We start from the raw sequence: 16,392 nt of genomic DNA, 5'->3' as shown, positions 1-16,392 counted from the left end.
AAAACCATGTTCGTGTTGAAAATATTTTCCATTTTTTCAATAACCGTATATTTGAATACATTTGGTAAGAACTTGTACTCCTATATAAAGGAAACTAAATGCAAATATTTTCTTAAGATAATAATGCCACAAATTAGATCATCGGTAGGTTAAGATAATTGAGTCTGCAATTAGGAACTCCGAGTAGCTGTAAACTTGCATTAAAAAAAGAGTAAACACAAGTGACACAATAAAATACATGAACTCATGAACATTGTGTACAGAAGAAGTTAATAGAAATAGTGGTCAACTATATCATATAATTTGGTTTCATACTCTTTTGTGTATATATCCTGAATGCTATCCCTTTGTGATCAACTCTTTGTCCTTCGAATCGAATGGCACAACTACTGTCCCTTGTGGAAAAGGAAAGGTCCTGAATGCTACCCCTTTGTGATCAACTCTTTGTCTTTCGAATCGAATGGCACAGCTACTGCCCCTTATAGAAAAGGAAAGGACTCGGTAATATCCATAAATGTAAAAGGAAAACATCATGTGATGCATCTCAATCTGCACAAAACAATGTGAAAACCATACATGCTATCTACATCATGTGATGCATCTCAATCTGCACAAAACAATGTGAAAACCATACATGCTATCTACATACCCTCATTGTCTAGCAAAGCATAAGTAGCTGAGGGACCCTATACAAAAGAATTGGCAATTAGCAAGAAAGAACCATGCCATCAGCTGTCTAGACAACCACAAAACAATAAGTGGCAAAAGCCCCATCAGAATTAGCATTTGCCATCTAGTTTATGAGCTAAAGTTGTGCATTCACCAATCGCTAAAACATATTAAGATGCAGTAATGGAAATAAAATTGTATCGCTTCACATACAGTAAGTGAAAAAGAAACGAGTAAGGGGACCAAATTTAGTTGCCTAATCAGATGTAGCAGAGATAGAACCTAGTTTTTTTACCTTGCCTACTTTTGGCCAATACCCTCACAGATGCCCCTCTTCCCATGAAGGAAATGCCCCTGACCCTCCTCCGAGCATTAAGGCCCAGAATGACAACAACATCCCACAAAAGGACCCGCAAAAGGCAACGAAAGTGAGCCAAGTAGCTTGGCCAGTTACCTGCACTAACCCAACCAAATAAGCGTAGGGAATGGATCAAGGCAGAACGCATGACAGTGAGTATATTTTATTGATAAGCCAGATTGAACACAGTTGAGAAACAATGTTAAAAGATCATATCGAGACAATAAACGGAAGCAGTTTAGTATTGCCTTCTATCCAAACTCTCTAAACAGAGGAACACCCTAGCTTTATGTGAAAACTTAAAAGAAGGCACATAATGTAAGGTTTTGACACTACATAAACTATAGTAATGATCTGCTGCTTAGGACACGCATCAATATATGATACATATCTATTTCACGAAAGCCTAAAGGTACATCCACAATTAAGAATATCTGAAAATTTGATGTGCATACCAAGAATAAACAATGGCCAATACTCCTATAATTAAAAATATTGTACAAATAATTAAAAGATTCAGACTTGCTGGTAATATTAAGAAACAACATATCCTAGCCAAGGTGTGCAGGCAATAAACAGGTGAATCCAAGGAGTAGGAACTCACCGATTATAAACCAACAGCAAACAATGTTGTTATTGCCTTCACTCTATATTACTGGGAGTGGCATACAGGTTCAGTCCCTACAGATGTTACTTCCAACAGATGGCTTCGGTTCCGATTCAAAACCATTTTACATGGCGCTTGCATGGCTTCTACTACAGGGATGATCTGAACAAAGAAGTGAAACTCATCTTAGACAACCATCAAGACAAAAATTGGGTAGCTGAAACAAAAATCATTAAAATAAAAAAAACAGCGATCCAATGTCTTTCGATGATGTACCACTTGCACAGAGTGCCAAAAACAACTGACTATTGTAGGAAGATAAAAGGCAAAGCAAATACAAATATAAAATAATCTAATTAGTATGTTACTTCTTTTTTACCACTTAACATACATCCTTTACTGTCATACAAACTAAATATAATCAACATCTTCTTAACTATTGATTTACAAAAAAAATCAGCTAGACAGTAAGCATCACAGAACTTTCAATAGCATAGCGAAATACAAAATGAGTGGACTCATTCAAGAAACAAACATTTAAGAAGTCACAAAAAGAGAAATTCTGTTACCTGCTATTTTTCTTGGTACTCCAGAGGAAAAAGCCATCAATAGCGCGTTCAGACCAGCCTACCACATAGATAGTAAGAGCAGCAGCACACATGAACTTGTTAATCCTGAGGATGTAATCCATTGGCATATTTGCACATGTAGTTACCTGAAGCTCACGATGGCAAAATGGACAACAAATGCAGCAGTGTCTATAACAAGTAAACAACACATTAGATTAGTAATGAGCAGAAATCACTGGATTAGTAATATATGGTTCATTATGTACACAGTTCCTTCAATACAAAAAAAAAATCCCATATAGCATCAGCATTAGCTAACTAAAATTAGAGGCATCATCTCTGTTGCAAGCAGTTTTTATTTTGCGAAAAGATCAAGTGTAGTATCATGTTCCTACCTGTACAGAGAAGCAAAAGGATTAGGCGGAGAACAAGGGCTGGGAGGTCACCAGTGGGCGGTGAGGGCGAGGCGAGGCCCTGGCGCGGCGGCGGCAGCAGGAGAGGAGGCGGAGATGAGAGAAGGCGCACGAGGAACTGCAGGGCGAGGCGAGGCCCTGGCGCAGCGGCGACAGCTGGAGAGGAGGTGGAGATGAGAGAAGGCGCGAGAGGAGGAGAGGAGGAGGCAAATCGGGAGGAGAGGAGGCGGCGCAGAGGGAGGAAGTGGATGGTGCGGGAGGGGAGAGATGGAGGAAGCATGCGGTGGCTGCAGGGATCTATCTCTCGCTTGTTTTTTTTTCGCTCGCTCGCCAGCTGCTTTGCACTATTCATAGCGAGGAATAGCGAGGACGTGGATGCAACGAGCCTGCCTGGCACCCCCTTCATCATTTATATGTTCAATCTGACGCCAAAGAGACTGATTTTCGTTTTGACTGGACTGAATTTCTTTCTTAGCAGACTGTTCTTCGCATAGTTGTAATCCCATGGGATCCTATTGCAAGTTAGTTCCATATATTGCATAGCTTAATTTGGCAGAAATTCTACATTTGTTTTTAACCCTTCTATTTGCAATATACTTATCTGATGACAGATATATATGAAATAATATGAGATAAAATTGAAATACTACTCAGGTTCGGTATTGTTCTCTTTTGTTTTTTATTGGGTTTAGGATGGCTTACATATTTAGCGCAAAAACTTCTGTCAGTGGGTATTCTCCATTTATTTATTACAACCAATTGTCATAGCCTGCTATAGTTGCTTCATGATGCCTTGTCTCCTATTTTGCTTGTGATGGATTAATCTGTCAGAAAACCAATGTAATATCATGTAACAAAACTATATGAAAATCATGCCCTATTTTATCAAACTACCAAGACACAACAAAAAATAAGTAGAAATCACTGGAGCACCATTGGTGGATCAAAATTTTAAATGGTGAAGCTCTATTTGCTGGTTTAGCATAACCTAATTGTAAACAATAACAACCTAAAAGGCTATAGCATGCCGGACGGACCATGCCTGCTGCCAAATCCTAGTTCTTAATTTAGCATCGGTTAGTCCTAGAAGCTGTTTCCAAGTAAGAAGGGTACATTAGTTCTTAATTTGGTACGTTTTATGTACAGAAATAACATTAAAAGCAGAACATGTTTGTCAACGTATTCAAAGAACGATCCTCCTGGAACATAGTAAGCATACAACATACTAATCAAATCCAACACAAATTTGGGCACTCTCAGGCGCCAACATTCATAAAAATTTAGCCAAATCTGACCATAAGGATTATTCTATATTACAAACCAGCAATATTAATACTTTGCTCTCCCCTATAACAACTACCTGAAAAGCGGAAAATAAGAACACACTTGGTAATATACACATAGTCTAATATTTTTTTCAAAGATAATTCAGTTAGCTCAGTTTAATTTCATACAGTATAGTACATGAGTAAATACCACGATGATGCATACATTCTGATAATGACTTCCATCAAGAAGTAGAAGGTGATCTGGAATAATTATCTCTAGTGGCACTACCCTTTCTGGTACATCAGTCCAATGATGCGCCTTGCAATACCTGCAAGGTATAATGCATAAGTTTCAATATGCAGTACTTTTTACGAAGAGTGCCCGAATAGAAAATAAGCTATTTTTAAAAAATCTATGCATGAAACTCAAGTTTTTTACGTGCAATGTGCATATATGGACCATATCATATATAGGAAGTGTAAGACGTGTGCTAACCAACCTTGATATTGCTTGCTTGGGATGCTGGTTGACAGGAAAATTAATTATAGACTAAAAATTGTGCAGAATCATAAATAGATTGAGAAATTTCAAGAGGTGTAAAAACAAGGCTTATGGCATTCTCAGACAGGTGTACAAAGTAGAAGTATATATTATTGCAAGTTTTAATTCTTCAGGTATGTACGCCGTTATTCTTATTCAGAAAAGCCAATGCTTAAGTACTAATTTGTATACCGAGGATCCACCTGTGTGAGGGTGATACAGGGCAATTTACAAGTCCAGGTTCAGCAAAGCGTCAGTATCAGCGAGGCAATATCTGTACCATATGATCTGGATACAATCTTAACTAAAATTTGTGTAGACTATACATTTTTTGCTCTGGTTCTCAGGAGGGTAGGCAGTGATTGAGCACAAGATTTAGTTGCTACTCTTTAGAGTTCACATGCTATAAACTTGATATCTAGTCGTAACAGAATCAAAGTGAGACCAAATTATAGCCTTTTCGGCTCCAGTGTCTGAACAATTAACCATAGACCTTTTGATACCATTTTCCGGTGATGGATAAAACTCAAACACAGTATCTAGCAATAGAATTAAAATTATCCCTCATAACCATGGCGTAGATGTGATAAGAAAGCAAAGAATAGTCACAAACGAGCATTATGCACATGCTGACATGCATCAGGTTGAAAGGAAGGAAGACAAACATGAAAAATTCACAATGCTAGTATTAGCCACGAATTCATCTGCAAACTGATATAACATCTAAATTGTAGAAAAGTATATCCTGGTTCAGATCGCAAGCAGCAGGGTCTAAAGAGGTACTAATACACAGTATTTTTTAAAGGACAGTATGTATTTTCATGGTGTAATCTGCTAATTCAAGCTAGACAAGTTTTGTGGTTCAGAAAACCAAATCCATTGTTCCGAATTTGCATCGTATACAGAACATACCCATGCACGGACAATCAACTGAACCGAGCCAACAGGTGAAACAAAGACTTGCAAAGCAGGCAAGAAGCAGGACGCGAAGGAACACCAAGGGGAAAAAACGGAATCCATCAGGGCACAAGCATTTCACCGAACAGTAGAGCAGCAAGAAAAGGTGGGGCTAATTTTCTCACCTCAATGCCGAAGGCAAGATTGACGCAGGGACCTACTCGAGAGCGAGAAACAGGCAAACATCACAAAACCTACGGAGGACAGAAATCTACTATAAGGAGTAAGACCAAAGAAGAATTTGAGGAGGCAAAGGAAGGAAGAGGATGGAAGAACAAACCTCAACGACATGAACGGAGCAGATGAAGCAACCCCATCGCCATACACAGAACAAAAGCACCGGCGACTGAGAGGGGCGAAGAAGTGGCGTGCCTGCCGGAGTTGCAGCTCTGGATGCAGAGCCGAAGCTCGTTGCCGTCCGGACGGCCACCCTCGAGGCTGGTCCAAAACGCTCACTCCACGAGCGGGAGGAACACTGCGTACACACGACGTGTCGTCCTCCTCGCCGCTGAGGACCCCAACACCGGCCTTTAACTCCACGAGCAGGAGCTGAATCTTGTGCGAGCCGTGGCCGCCCTTGCCCCAGCGCCATCCATCGCACCATAAAACGCACCGCACACCCCTGCCAGCACGAATCAAAATCAAATCAGATCAATGTCGATTGAGATGAACCAAACAATCGCACCAGGTAGGCGAGCGGACGGACCTCATAGCGCCGAGGGGGCCGACATCGACGGGGCCCATCGCCGACGAGGACGATGCCGGCCGTGTCCGGCAGGCCGGACAGCACCGCGCGACCGCGGGCCGACTGCTCCCCTGCAGCGAGGCTGACGGACGACCCGGTCGTCATCTCGTCCTCGCCCTCCTTTCTCGCGCTCCACCGTGGGGATGGGAAGGCGGAGTCAGGCCAAGAGATGATCCAAGTGAGCAACGAGAAAGGGGGAGAGGCAAGCCGAACTCTGAAGGTGGGGTTGAGCACCCGCCCACCACGACGGTTCAGCGAACGTGATCACAGTGCATCCCTGACAAACTCAGGCACCGAGGCGCTGTAAATTTCAAATGAGCCGACCCGCTTCTACCGGTTGAACTTACAAGCGGGACCAGAACACACAGGCCCAGTCGCAGCGACAGAACAAATAAGGCCGAGTAGAAAGTATTTGTGCACCTTTCACCTGCCATGTGCCCATGTTACTCTCTTTTACCCAACGGGCACAGGCCTGCGTCACTTTACCCAACGAGCAGAGATGGGGAACCCAACCGCTCACGCACACAAGACGCTGCAAGGCGGGCCTAAATGCAAGCCGGGACCACCATCAAATACAGGGCATGGCACGGACGAGTAAAGCAGCGGGATTTCAGCCCTCAGCCAATCGACGCGCATTCTACGGGCAACGCGAGAGCCAATCGACGCGCATGCAGCAGGCAACGCTGGCGAGCGCAATCCTTTCACCCGCAAGACACTGTAACATGGGACCAAACGTAAATCGGGACCACCATCAAAGAAAGGGTAACAAGCAGACAAGTAAATCAATGGTATTCCACCACATCCCGCAAAACGAGCCAATACAATTACTCCGCTGAGTCAATCCATATGCGCATGACAACAACGACGACCTGCGCGCACAACCCAGCCACTGCCCCCGGGCCCCATGGAAAGATGGACCCAGCAGCCAGCCAGTGATATACTAAGCGCATGTGTGTAAAAGCAACTAACGGCTGACCAATCGACAACAGCGTAAAAACGTGAACAGTAAAATGATCGGAAGGCCAAAAATCGCTCGCGCTCGCAGGGGCTCTGGAATGGCGGGTAGCGTAGCAGGGTTTATATGTTAGATGCGGATGTTCTGGGTGCCTGCAGACCTCCTCCCATTTTGGTTCCGATTTGCAGGATTTCGAGTAGATGTGTTAGCGGAAATTTGTGGGACAGCGTTGGATGTCTCTGATAGTTTTTCTTCTATATTTGTGCATGCGACGACATATTCGATACTACAATCGTGTATACTTAATTTGTGTTAGAAACTTAAAATGGAAGTCATTTTTATAATTGATTTAAGTGAATCAATTTGTTTATGATGCTTTAATTTTGTTGTCACTATTTCTCTCATATATTTGTGCATGCGACAACGGATTTGGTGTTGCACTCATGTGGCACTACTTAATTTTGTATTGGGAATTTATAATGGGATTTATTTTTGTAATTGATCTAAATCAATAAAATTTTGTATTAGATTTGTTGTCGCCTAGTTGATTTTTTTGCTGTTGGAATTTTCCTATTTTTGTGCATGTAGCAACATATTTGATGTTGCAATTGTGTGACACTGATTAATTTTGTGCTAGGATCTTAAAATGGAATTCAGTTTCGTATTGATCTATGTGGACCATAATTATTATTAAAGTTGCACTAGTTTACACTTGTTATTGCATAATACATAATAATGCAAGTTTTGCATATTTTGTATGCGAGTTTTCAATATATATTAATTTGTTGGATATATATAAGAAAAAAGTTTGACGATAAGTCTTTACGATTGTTCATCTTAGACATAGTTGCATAATATTACTATTTTGGGGGCTACTTCTTCATTTCTTTTGACACATAACACCGTTCCAATAATTCTTTCTTCCTAAGAAGAATTTTGTCTCCTCTCTTTCTACTTCTGTTCATTTCTTTTTTGAGGTAACACTACTTCTCGAATTCTTTATTTCAAATATGTAATTTTGGTATTCTTTCTTTATTTCTTATTTCTTCTCTTGGGTACACCACTCCCATGATTCATTCTTCCTTACGCTGGAATATATTTGTCTTACTTTTTCTCCTTTGTTCATTTCTAGATTGTAAAAAAAATCTTTTTTTTATTTTGTCCTTGCTCATTTCTAATTTGTTCAGTTCACTAATTTGAATGAACATTTTCTTTGTTGTTGTTGAAATGTACACGAACTTTATCTTTTGTGCAATACCTTGCTTTGCAACAGTTTTTTGCTTAACCAGCTGTTGTGTTGTTCTTAGTTCCACATCTTAAAGCATATAGTGTAATGATATTTTTAGAAAGTCAATATGAGAAATGTAATTTATTGTGTGATTATAGCTAAATAATTTATCATGATTGTTTTCGAAATATAACAGAACAAACTAGAATCAGGGTTTTAAGTTCCTGTTTTCGCCCTCTATTAATCTGTTTAATTATGGTGCATCTGTCAGAAAGCAAATATAGTGTCAAAGCCAATCACATATACATTGTGATGATTATAAAGTGATCGGACATGTGTATAGTGTGTGCATACAGAAAGGACCAGATATGGCTATTTATTTCAATCAATTAGATTTTTTTTGAGAATTAACCAATTAGATAATGGCTACTAGTGTTTTTTAGCGGAAGATAATGTCTAATAGTACTAGTACGCTCCAGCGGCCATGTAAATCTTTTTTTGTGACAATTTGTTGACTAGGCTTTCATGGTCGCCGTGTAGCACACTCTCTGCCCCTCTCGGGTTTTATTCGGCTTTCACTGGCTGGCCTTTGGAGGTCCAGTACTAATTTTCAACAGTAATAGATTGGGTTAGGATTAGCGGAAGGGGCCCACCCCCTGAAAATAGGGGGGGAGCGAATTAGCGAGAGGGAGTCTGTAACAGACGCGTAAAACCCCGTATGTGTAGGATTATTGAATTTTCAATCTAGTGATAGGATGGGTTACGTGAGAATTGCTACGTAAGACACTCCCTCCATTTCTAAATACAGTATAAGTCTTTATACAGATTCTACTAGATAGACTACATATGGGCCAAAATGAATAAACTTGCAGTTAAAATACATCAATATACATCTGTATGTGGTTTATAGTAGAATCTCTACAGAGACTTATATTTAGGAATGGAGGAAGTAGTTTTTAGGAAATCTCCAAGAGTGACTCTCAAACCAGTCACATACGTCTGGAGGTGCCCCTATATCTTGCTGAAATCACTAGTTGAGAAGTACTCATTGCAAAGATCACTCACATCTTCCCGCCACTTGTCGCAACCTGGGAGTTTTCTCTTTTTTCGTAGATTCGTTTATTCAAAAGGTCTTATCTCTTAAACTGTGCATCCAAAACTTGAACCGTTTCGCCTTTGGATTCCTTGCGTCGAGATTTTTAAAATTAGATCTATGTTGATAGATTTTGACGAACTTTTTTTGAAAAAAAATCGGACGAAAAAACCGAACCGGGAGCACGGGGTATTTTCCCTTTTCGAAAGAGGCACGCCCATGCCTCTCGCGAAATCACAACCGTGCCTCTCGCGGAAGCAAAACCATGCCTCTCGCGGAAGTAAAAAAGAAGAAAAGAAACACTTTCTTTTTTTGTTTCCGAGGAGGCATGGCCGTGCCTCTCGTGAAAGCATAATCATGCCTTTCACGGAAGCAAAACCGTACCTCTCGCGAAAGGAAAAAACGTAAAATGTATTTTTTTTTCGTTTTCAGGAGACACTGTTGTGCCTCTCGTGAAAGCACAACCGTGCCTCTCGCGGAAGCAAAATCGTGCCTCTCTCAGAAGGAAAAAAATAGAAAATGCGTTTTTTCATTTTCGAGAGGCACGACCGTGCCTCTCTCAGAAGCAAAACCATGTCTGTTGCAGAAGAAAAAATAAATAGAAAACACGTTTTTTCAGTTTCCGAGAGGCACGGCCGTGACTCTCGCGAAATAAAAAAAACATTTTTTCGCGCAATTGTTTTCCTAAAGTTAAGGAAGACTGGTGAAAAACCAAAACGTCCAAACCCCGCAGAAAAAAATGTTTAAAAAGCCAAAAACGTGTGCAAAAAAAAAATTTCGAAGGGAGCGCCTAGAGCGCGACACGTGGGCGGACGGATGAGAGCACACCAAGTGATGCTGATCATTGTGAGGCTTCCAAAGAAGTGCTCGTTAACTAGTTGCTCTCATATCTTGCATTAAGCGAGTCAGGAGTGAACCCCTCGCTGAAAGGAACTTCTAGTTGGGCCGGCCCATGCATGCAGGAAACAACAGCTTGTTTTCCGTTTTGTTTTTTACACTTTTTTGTTTTTGTTTTTTGCCTTCTTTTTTTACTTTTGTTTATATACTAAAATATTATATATATATATACTCTTCAAAAAATATTTGAAAAATGTTGAACAAGTATTTGAAAAATATTAAACAAGTATTTAAAAAAATGTTGAGCAAGTATTTGCAAAAATGTTGGTCATGTATATAAAAATGTTGAAAAAGTATTTGGAAAATGTTTAACAAGTATATAAAAAAATGCTGATCATGTATATAAAAATGAAAAGTATTTAAAAATATTGAACAAGTATTTGAAAAACTATGATGTATATAAAAATGTTGAACTAGCATTTGAAAAATATTGAACTAGTATATAAGAATGTAGAATGAAAAACAAGAAACTAAGAAAACCCAAAACATAAAAACCGAAAAAGAAACAAAATAACCCAAAGAAAAAATGTTGACCATGTATTCAAAAAATATTAATCTTGTATTTAGAAAATCTTAATGAAGCATTAATGGGCCTTAAGCGAGAGTTGCTAGGAGACTGAGGTTCGAATTTCAGGATATCTGTTTTTCTCTCTCTTCTATTTTTGCTTTAAAGGTGCGTTAATGGGCCTTCAGCGAAAGTTGCTATCGCCTTGCTTAATACAAGACATTTGCGGGAGCCCGGACAGCAGCCACGTAGGACTCCGACACCACCGGGCCACAATAAACCCTTCCTGGACCCGCGCCTTAATCCTCCCCATTTTCTCTCCTCCCTTCTTTCTCTCTTGCCTTCGCCACCGCTACACCACCCCGGCCTCCACGCCACACCATGCTGGAATTCTACGTCGTCGTCACCTTGTCCAGCGTTTAACCCCCTCTCCTTCGACCGCCCCACTAGGTACCATCAGCTACTGATGTACTCACCATGCCCGGCAATTGTTCGATGAATTACCGAAGCTAAAAAAAAGTCGTCCCTTCTTGTTTCAAGCAATGAATTCTGATTTTGAGTACATATACGAGCACTATGTTGAGTCATCCGACGTCTCGTCCGACGAGGAGGACTACACAGATGAGACGACGATGATGCAGACGGTCCTTGAAGAAGCGAAGCGTGCGGAGGAGCATGTTCTTAATTTCAAGGGATCGATCAAGGATCATGGAGTGCTCAACCACAACAGGGCGCACGTCCATTTGACACTGATGACCAACTACTTTGCCCCAAATGCACTCCTCATTGGTCATTTTTGCCGGCATTTTTGGAGGTGCAAGATTGTCTTCGATTGTTTGTACCATGGCGTACGGTCCTATGATGACTACTTCGTCTTGAAGAAGGATGTCATGGGAACAATTGGGGTTCTCTTATTACTAGAAGTGCACAAACGCACTCCGAATGCTTACATATGGCACATCCGTTGATTCGTGGGATGGGTATCTACAATGTCTGAGAGCACATGTGGAGTTGCCATGATCAGGTTTACACCTGCCGTGGTCGAGGTGTTTGGACCTCGGTACCCGAGAGATCCAATTGTGGCAGACACCATAAGGCTCTTGGCAATATCAGAAACAAGAGGGTGGCCAGATTTGCTTGGTCTCCTGACTGCATGCATTGGAAATGGGTGAACTGTCCAAAGGCTTTACAAGGGCAATATCATGGTCATGTTAAGAAGCCCACCATCATTCTTGAAGCAGTTGCATCACATAATCTTTAGATTGGCACGCTTCTTTAGCATGCCTGGGTCTCATAATGACATCAATGTGATGCAGCGATCGATGTTGTTTTGCGAGGCTGACTGAAGGAAAAGCTCCTGCTTGCCACTATTCTATCAGTGGGCATGAGTACAACATGAGCTACTATCTGATTGACTATATCTATCCTCCGTGGGCTACCTTCGTCAGCACCATCTCTAACCCAGTTGGCCAGGAAAAAATCTCACTTTCCCCAAAGACAAGAAGCATCTAAAAAGGATGTCGAGAGGGCATTTGGAATTCTACAGACGCGTTTTGCAGTTGTTCGTGGACCTTCTAAACAATGAGATCCAGAGACCATGGACGAGGTGATGACATGTTGTGTGATCATGCACAATATGATTGTTGAGGATGAGGGTGAGGATGCTGCCGCAGCTCTAGAATTTGAGAGCATTGATGATCCTATCGAACTTTCAGACCAGAATCCGGCCACATTTGAAGAGTTTATTCAAATGTATCAACAAATTCGACATCGAGCAACTCACGAGCAGCTGAACAAAAATCTGGTTGAGCATCTGTGGGTGGTTAAAGGGGACAACAATGTTGGAATATAATATCTGAACTACTGTTGCATGCGGCTATATGAACGCGTGTACTCTATGCATGTGGCTATTTAAATGTGTAGACTCTATGCATGCGGCTATTTGAACACGCAGACTTTAAAAAAGGCCGGATTAATGCGAGCAGTGTTGAATGGCCGCCTTCCGCATCCGTATTCGCAGTCTGGTCCCCTCTGTTCGCGGGTGAATACGAGAGAAAATTTACGGGACGGCATTGGAGATGCCCTTACCTTGTTTGTTGGATTTACATCCCATGGTTTAGAAATAAGTGACTAAAACACATAAATTTTTGAGGCACCTGATGTATAGGTGCTCCCTTGATGATTCATAGGATGCAATTTTATGGGGATTTCTTTATGTTTTTTTACTACTTCTCATAGTACTTCTAGCATCCACTCAAACCTAAGGGCTCCTTAGAAATTTTATAGGATTAGAATCTATAAGAACTTTTTCTATGTTGATTGTTTGATTCATAGAATTGAATCATATAGAAATTTTTTCTATAGATATTCCTTTTCTACTTCTTATAGGATTTCTAGCATCCACTCAAACCTCTTCGAAAGCCATTGCAAAAAAAAAACCCTCTTCAAAAGAGTCCTTTGTTTTTCCTACGATGCAATCAAAAAATCCAAAATTCTGTAGGATTGAGATGAGCATGACATTTCAATCTTATTTTTTTCTATCCCGGTGTTTTTAGAATCATGTGAATTAAAGAGGTCCTTAGGGGCGGATTGAAGGTGGAGATGCCCTTACCTGGAACTCGCTGACTTAATATAGTACGGTCATGAAAATGTATGTGGCGGATTGGAGTTGGAGATGCCCTTACCTGGAACCTCGCTGACATAATATAGTAGAGTATGGTCACGAAAATGTATGTGTGGGTGTACCTTAGCTGCCGCATGCAGAACGGGGCGCACATATCCGTCGTCCACGTGCTCTCCGATCTTCCGCCTGGCAATGTCCCGGCCATCGTGGGACATGTACGTAAGCTCCATGACTTGTTGCATAGTTTTCCCCATAAACAATATGGAGAGCCGGTCATTGGGGCCAAGACTCTCGACTAACATCAATATGCCCCACGTCACATCGTTAATCTGTACGTCGAGCACGAGGACGACGTTCACCCCAGCACGCGGCATCTCCTCCGCACGACGCCAAGCCGCTCCACTGACACGCACCAGGACGGGGAACTCATCACACGTCTCGGCACCCTGAATCGCCTTGTTTCTTGCGAACGCTTCTGCCTTCACCTGAAATTCGTACATACGTGTTTGTTGTCCATCCATCATGTCATGCAAGAGTGGTGCAGACCTGTAGAGAGACCAAGTAGGCAGACAACTTACCAGACTGTCATCGTTCTCACTTTGCGACTTAATAACTTGCATAGATGAACGTAAATTTGCCGACCATGAAATCGCCTGCCAAGAGTCGGGCAACATTAATTGAAATTTATTACCTCTGTCTCAAATTACTTATCTTACATATGTCTAGATATGGATATACCTAACCCTGATTTAAGATGGAGGGATTATATCTCAACAGTAAACCAAGATGTCATGCGTAAATTAAGCCGCATGCATGAGGAACCGGATGATTCACTAGCACCTCTCAGGCCCAATTTTATAGTTTGATATGGTTGCCGAAGAAACAAAACAATAGATGAGGTTGATCACCTTTTCTATTTCCTTCTTCCTAACAATCACATAGGCAAAGCATCAAAACTATACATGATCGAGCCAATAACTAAATTTTCGTTACTGCCCAAACGCCATCACTTGTTCGTTGCTCCTTTTTCCGTAGTTGCGTATATATATTTTGCTAATATTAGCAGAATAACTATTCTGATAACACTTACGCACTGCACGCTCAACGCAAGTGCACATCATTCTTTGAACGAAGTGTGTTGCAGTACTCACACGAGTGAACTTCTCGTCGGAAAAAACTGCACGCGTTGTTTTTTCGGTACTGATTTCACTCTAGTTTTTTTAACCGTTTATCGGAATGAGGCGTGTAATATACCGTTGAAAAGTTAAGGATTAGGCGCAACTTCGACATGTTGAACACTTTTCGAGATTCCACGCGGTTTAAGAGCAGTTTTGAAAATGGTGCGGCCCATGACGAGTGGCAGCGAGCATTTTTTCACGATTTTTTCTAAACCGCTCGTCGGAACGAAGCAAATGATACACCTTTGGAAAGATATCATCGAGGCGCATCTATTTCATATCTATCATTTTCTCTAATTCATTACGATTTAAGAGCAGTTTCAAATTTACTAAATCACGGAATTCTGTTTTTCTTTTTTTTTTTTAAATTTTCAGTACTGTTTTCGCTCCAATTTTTTAACCATTTGTCGAAACGAGGCGTGTAATATACCTTGAAAAACTATGGACGGGACACAACTTTCATATGTTGAAATGTTTTTGAGATTCCTTACGGTTTTAAGTTAATTTTGAAAATCGTGTGGCGGACGATGAGTGACAGCGGCCGTTTTTTGCGAAATTTTTACAAACCGGTTGTCGAAATGATTCAAATGATATGCCGTAGGAAAAATATCAACGAGACCCAACTTTTTCATGTAGAACACTCTCTCTAATTCCTTACGGTTTAAGAGCAGTTTTAAATTTACCGACATGCGGACACTTTATTTTTCGCGACACCCAAATCGACGTGGGTACTTCATCCGACTGAAAACCGCACTGCATCGAAGGAAAGACCGCACTGCATCGAACGGGTAAGAGAACTGCATGGTTTCTTTTATTCAAACGTAATTTTTTTAAGGACGATAAAGTAGAGTGCACTTCACATCGGGTGTAAATTAACCACAACACTATCAAGAAGTGAACCGCATTACTTTTTTTCACTTTCATAACATTTTTTTGCACTTACGGGATGAACAATATCACACGGCCCACCGTACTGCTTCAAACTCAAAACCACACTGCATCGGATGTCCAAGCGAAGTACATGGTTTCTTCTGTATTTTTTTAACTTTTTCTATGGACGAGTGGACCGCAAAGACGAGGGAAAGTGAACCGCAACATTATCGAAAGTGAACCGCATTACCTTTTTTGCCGGTTTTTCTAACATATTGTTTTGAATATGTAACACTGAGACAAGGCAAGTGGACTGCATCAATTTTTTCAGTATTTTTTCTGCACAAGGAATCAAAGTGCATTGCATACAATATATATTTTTTCTTTTTACAACAACAAAGTGTATTGCAGCAAGAGGGTTCAGTCTTTTTGGATGGTGACCAAAGTATACCTGATAGTGAACCATGCCGTCCGAACCAAAGAAAAAATACAAAAGAACTTCACACACAAGCCGTGCCAACCGCAAGCAGTGCCCCAGGAGGCCGGCGAGGGAGGCCGACAAACCTGCACGAAGACAGGGGCCGCAACCGAGCTGCACGGGGGCCGCGATTGAGCTGCACGTGGTGGGGTGGCGCCCAAGTACCCACGAATGGCGCAGATGAGTATCTCGCCGGAGACCGCCACGAGGAGAGGGCTCGTCGTCGACTTGATCCAGATCGAGGACGAATGGCGCATCCAGGCGTCGGGGATGGGTGACGCCAGGCAGGGGAGGCGCGAAACCAACCCGAGGGGCACCAGGAGGTGCGGCCAACTGCGGCGTCATCGGGGGAAGAAGCCGGATTCAAGTGGGGCGGCACTGGCGGGGGAAGAAGCTGGATCGGGGGTGGGCGGCGCTAGCGAGGGAAGAAGGTGGATC

General features: G+C 41.6%; 1 protein-coding gene and 1 long non-coding RNA gene across 10 annotated transcripts in view; both read right to left on the bottom strand.

Annotated features, from left to right (window-relative positions):
* Nucleotides 1-222: 222 nt before the first annotated feature.
* Nucleotides 223-7,885, bottom strand: LOC119323324. Of its 9 annotated transcripts, none has more exons than XR_005156270.1 (9): nucleotides 6,089-7,885; nucleotides 5,663-6,004; nucleotides 5,508-5,576; nucleotides 4,108-4,213; nucleotides 2,599-3,440; nucleotides 2,350-2,392; nucleotides 2,204-2,261; nucleotides 1,632-1,796; nucleotides 223-1,123 (listed from the first exon to the last, which is right to left on the bottom strand). It is a non-coding gene; the product is annotated as an uncharacterized LOC119323324 (long non-coding RNA). The 9 variants fall into 9 exon arrangements; XR_005156269.1 differs by having other exon boundaries at nucleotides 223-478; nucleotides 965-1,123; nucleotides 2,204-2,392; nucleotides 3,319-3,440; nucleotides 6,089-7,871; XR_005156266.1 differs by having other exon boundaries at nucleotides 223-472; nucleotides 965-1,123; nucleotides 2,204-2,392; nucleotides 3,319-3,440; nucleotides 6,089-7,871.
* Nucleotides 7,886-10,723: 2,838 nt separating this feature from the next.
* The window catches only part of LOC119323311 (G-type lectin S-receptor-like serine/threonine-protein kinase SD1-13), a 12,620-nt gene continuing 6,951 nt past the window's right edge, over nucleotides 10,724-16,392 (bottom strand). The window contains exons 7-8 of the mRNA XM_037596932.1: nucleotides 14,007-14,081; nucleotides 10,724-13,913 (exon numbers count right to left, since the gene is read on the bottom strand). Coding sequence (XP_037452829.1) covers nucleotides 13,446-13,913; nucleotides 14,007-14,081 — 543 coding nt within the window. The 3' untranslated portion in view covers nucleotides 10,724-13,445. The remainder of the gene's footprint in view (nucleotides 13,914-14,006; nucleotides 14,082-16,392) is intronic.

This window comes from Triticum dicoccoides, chromosome 1B (assembly GCF_002162155.2).
Source record: "Triticum dicoccoides isolate Atlit2015 ecotype Zavitan chromosome 1B, WEW_v2.0, whole genome shotgun sequence".
NCBI lineage: Eukaryota > Viridiplantae > Streptophyta > Magnoliopsida > Poales > Poaceae > Triticum > Triticum dicoccoides.
Note: the sequence above shows the minus strand (reverse complement) of the source record. Positions and strands in the feature narration are given on the sequence as shown.